Genomic DNA, 3,125 nt, shown 5'->3' with positions numbered 1-3,125 from the left:
GGGGATAGGTGAGAGCCAGGCCACTGACCTTCCAGCTCTTCTCTCTCCTCCTCGCCCCTCTGCCCACAGGCTCTGTCTTGTCCGTCCACTCCCAGCCAGCAGACACCAGCTACATCCTGCAGCTTCCCAAAGACACACCCCACCTGCTCCGGCCCCACGGTGCGCCCCCCTGGGGCACCATCCCCAAACTGCCCCCACCAGGCCGCTCCCCTTTGGCTCAGAGACCCCTCAGGCGCCAGGTGAGCAGGTATGGGGAGGTGGCCCGGGGCCTGGCATGCCTGGCTCCTCTGCTGGGACCCCTAGGCTGTTGGTGATGACCAGGTTGCCACGTCCATGCTTCCAGCAAACGTGCATTGCGTGCTGACCATGTGCCAGAGGCAGTTCTAGGTACCGGGACACAGTCCCGGATGGAGCGGAAGTGGTCTGGGCCCTTCCGGTGTTTATATTCCTCTCCCTTCTTTCCCTGAGGAGGCCTGGAGACCAGGTGGCTTAGGGACGCAGGTCAACTTGGCAGCAGAACCCACGTCTCTGGACTCCCTTTCCCTGGCCCAGAGGCGCCTCCCAGTTATTCTCTGTACTTCTAAACTAAGCTAAGGGACATAAGGCACGTTTTTAAGGACCTCCGCCTTTGGCCAAGCCCAGGGCCCACCTTCCAGGGGCACAGAGCTGAGGCTCAGGCAGCCAGGGGAGGCTTACCTGTCCCCAGAGTGACAAGGCCACAGCCCGCGCCGCGTGTGCCCTTACGTGTGATCATGGTCACATGAGAATCTGCTCAACGCCGCACACTTGAGGACGCAGGCCCGGTCCTCGTCCATTTCCCAAAGATTCACAGAGCAGCTTCTGTGTGCCGGGCCCGGGGGAGGCAGCCCCTGCCCCGTGGAGCTCACAGGCCAACCAGAGACATAAATGCCATCAGACCCCTGCAGCAGTAGGACGCAGCTGCTGGGATGTGCGTGTGTGTGGTGCAGTGGGGAGCAAAGAGGAGGAAGGGGTTCGTTCTCACGTGGGGGTAAAAGTTGTCAGGCACTGTGTCACAGAGAACCCGAGCCCATAAAGTTGAGGGGTGCTTGTCATTCGAGAAGGGTTTTCAAGGCCAAAGAAATAGCCTGTGCAAAGGGCTGGGAGCAGAGCTGGCCCAGTGCTTTCTTGTGCCCCAGGGGCTGGGAGCTCCAGACAGCCATTGCTGCCGGCGTTGGGGAAGGACGGCGTCGGGGAAGGACGGGGCGGGCAGGGGGAACAGGGTGCACGTGGCCCCCGTCTCCCAACAAGACCAAACACTGATCCTCCTGCCTAGGGTGGGCCTGCAGGGGGAGGATGGGGTTATCTGGCTTGACAGGGATGGGGGGCGGGGGACACGGAGGGAGGGCGGGGGCATGGAAGCCCCTGGGCTGAGCGCTCCTCCTACCTCACACAGGCAGCAATAAGGACTGATTCCCTGGACGTGCAGGGCCTGGGCAGCCGGGAAGACCTGCTGTCCGAGGTGAGTGGGCCCTCCCCGCCTCTGGTCCGCGCCTCCTCCTTCTGGGGCCACCTGGGCACCCAGGTGCAGCAGCATCCCCGCCGTCAGAGCACGATCTCGAAGCACAGGCCCCCGCCGGCCCCCTGCCCAGGCTCAGAACCCACTTGGAGCAAAGGCCCCCCAGAGACCAGAAGCAGCTTAGAGCTGGACACGGAGCTGAGCTGGATTTCAGGAGACCTCCTGACCGTGGGCAGCCAGGAGGTGCCCCCGTGCGCACGGGACTTGAAGAAGTGTTACAGCGTGGAGGCCCGGAGCTGCCAGCGCAGGCCTGCGTCCTGGCTGGATGAGCAGAGAAGGCACTCCATTGCGGTCAGCTGCCTGGACAGCGCCTCCCAACCCGGCCTGGGCCCTGACCCCTCTAGCCTTGGGGGCCAGCCTCTTGGGGGGCCTGGAAGCCGGCCCAAGAAAAAACTCAGCCCACCTAGTATCTCCATAGACCCCCCAGAGAGTCAGGGCCCTCGGCCCCCGCCCAGCCCCGGCGTCTGCCTCCGGCGGAGGGCTCCGTCCAGCGACTCCAAGGATCCCTCGGCCTCCGGCCCCCCTGACAGCATGGCTGCCTCGCCCCCCCCAAAGAAAGACGTGCTGAGTCTCTCCGGTTTAGCCTCTGACCCAGCCGACCTGGAGCCCTGAGTCCTGCCCCACTGCCCCCCTCACCTTTCTCCACTGGGTGCCAAATCCTAGCTCCTCCTCCTGGGCTATGCTCCTGAAAAATGTTCCATATGGACTCCAAGGAGGCGCTCCTCCCCGCCTCAGTGGCGCTGGGAACCGACAAGCAGAATTTCCAGAACGCTCAGAGCAGCGGCCCTGGCCACCCTGGGCCCAGGCAGAGAGAGAGAGGCCCAGTGCAGCTGAGGTTCCCAACACCAGGAGCTACTGGGAGAAAGCAATACGTTTGTGCAGAATCTCTATGTATATTCTATTTTATTAAATTAATTGAATCTAGTATATGCGGGATGTACGACATTTTGTGACTGAAGAGACTTGTTTCCTTCTACTTGTATGTGTCTCAGAATATTTTTGAGGCGAAGGCGTCTGTCTCTTGGCTATTTTAACCTAAAATAACCAGTCTAGTTATATTCCCTCTTCTTGCAAAGCACAAGCTGGGACCGAGAGTGCATTTCAGCCCTGCCGGTGGCCCATCTTCAGCGGAGAGTGAGAACCACTTTGGAAACTGTAATGTAACTTATTTTCTCCTTTAACCTCGCCATCATTTTCTGTAGGAAAAAAAAAAGAGAAAAAGAGAAAAATAAGATTTTACAAATGAAATGGAACCTTTTTATATATATACATACATACATATCTATATCTATATCTATAATAAAGTAATTTTCCAAAATAAAAGTTAATCCCGATCCAGAGTAAAAGCAAAAGGGACAGAGTTAGGCATTTCCAGGGGGCACTGGAGAAAGACCGTCCCTGGAGCTGGGGAGTGGGCAGCGGGCAGGGAGTGGGTCGGAGCTGCCTCTCTGTGCATGAGTGTGTGCGCGCCTGCGTGTCTGTCTGTCTGTCTGGCGGGGAGAGAACGTAACTCTCTCCCGGGAGGGCTGCCACCTTACAGCCTCACCTGGCGGGGGGGGGGGGGGGGGGGGGGGGGGGGGGGGGGGGG

General features: G+C 59.7%; 1 protein-coding gene and 1 long non-coding RNA gene across 13 annotated transcripts in view; one reads left to right on the top strand and one right to left on the bottom strand.

The window, feature by feature from the left end:
* The window catches only part of CACNA1G (calcium voltage-gated channel subunit alpha1 G), a 62,124-nt gene extending 59,973 nt beyond the window's left edge, over positions 1–2,151 (top strand). For all 12 annotated transcript variants that reach the window (XM_073883737.1, XM_025859255.2, XM_025859248.2 and 9 more), the window contains 2 exons: positions 70–239; positions 1,415–2,151. In XM_073883737.1, coding sequence (XP_073739838.1) covers positions 70–239; positions 1,415–2,149 — 905 coding nt within the window. In that variant the 3' untranslated portion in view covers positions 2,150–2,151. The remainder of the gene's footprint in view (positions 1–69; positions 240–1,414) is intronic.
* Positions 2,152–2,601: 450 nt separating this feature from the next.
* Positions 2,602–3,125, bottom strand: part of LOC112814079 (uncharacterized) — a 7,040-nt gene continuing 6,516 nt past the window's right edge. Inside the window, exon 4 of the long non-coding RNA XR_012375530.1 lies at positions 2,602–2,733. This is a non-coding gene — a long non-coding RNA (uncharacterized lncRNA). The remainder of the gene's footprint in view (positions 2,734–3,125) is intronic.

Source organism: Callorhinus ursinus, unplaced genomic scaffold (assembly GCF_003265705.2).
Source record: "Callorhinus ursinus isolate GAN/ISIS: 27379988/994484 unplaced genomic scaffold, GSC_fseal_2.0 scaffold52, whole genome shotgun sequence".
Lineage (NCBI taxonomy): Eukaryota > Metazoa > Chordata > Mammalia > Carnivora > Otariidae > Callorhinus > Callorhinus ursinus.
The sequence above is the reverse complement of the archived record's forward strand: the minus strand, read 5'-3'. Positions and strand labels throughout refer to the sequence as shown.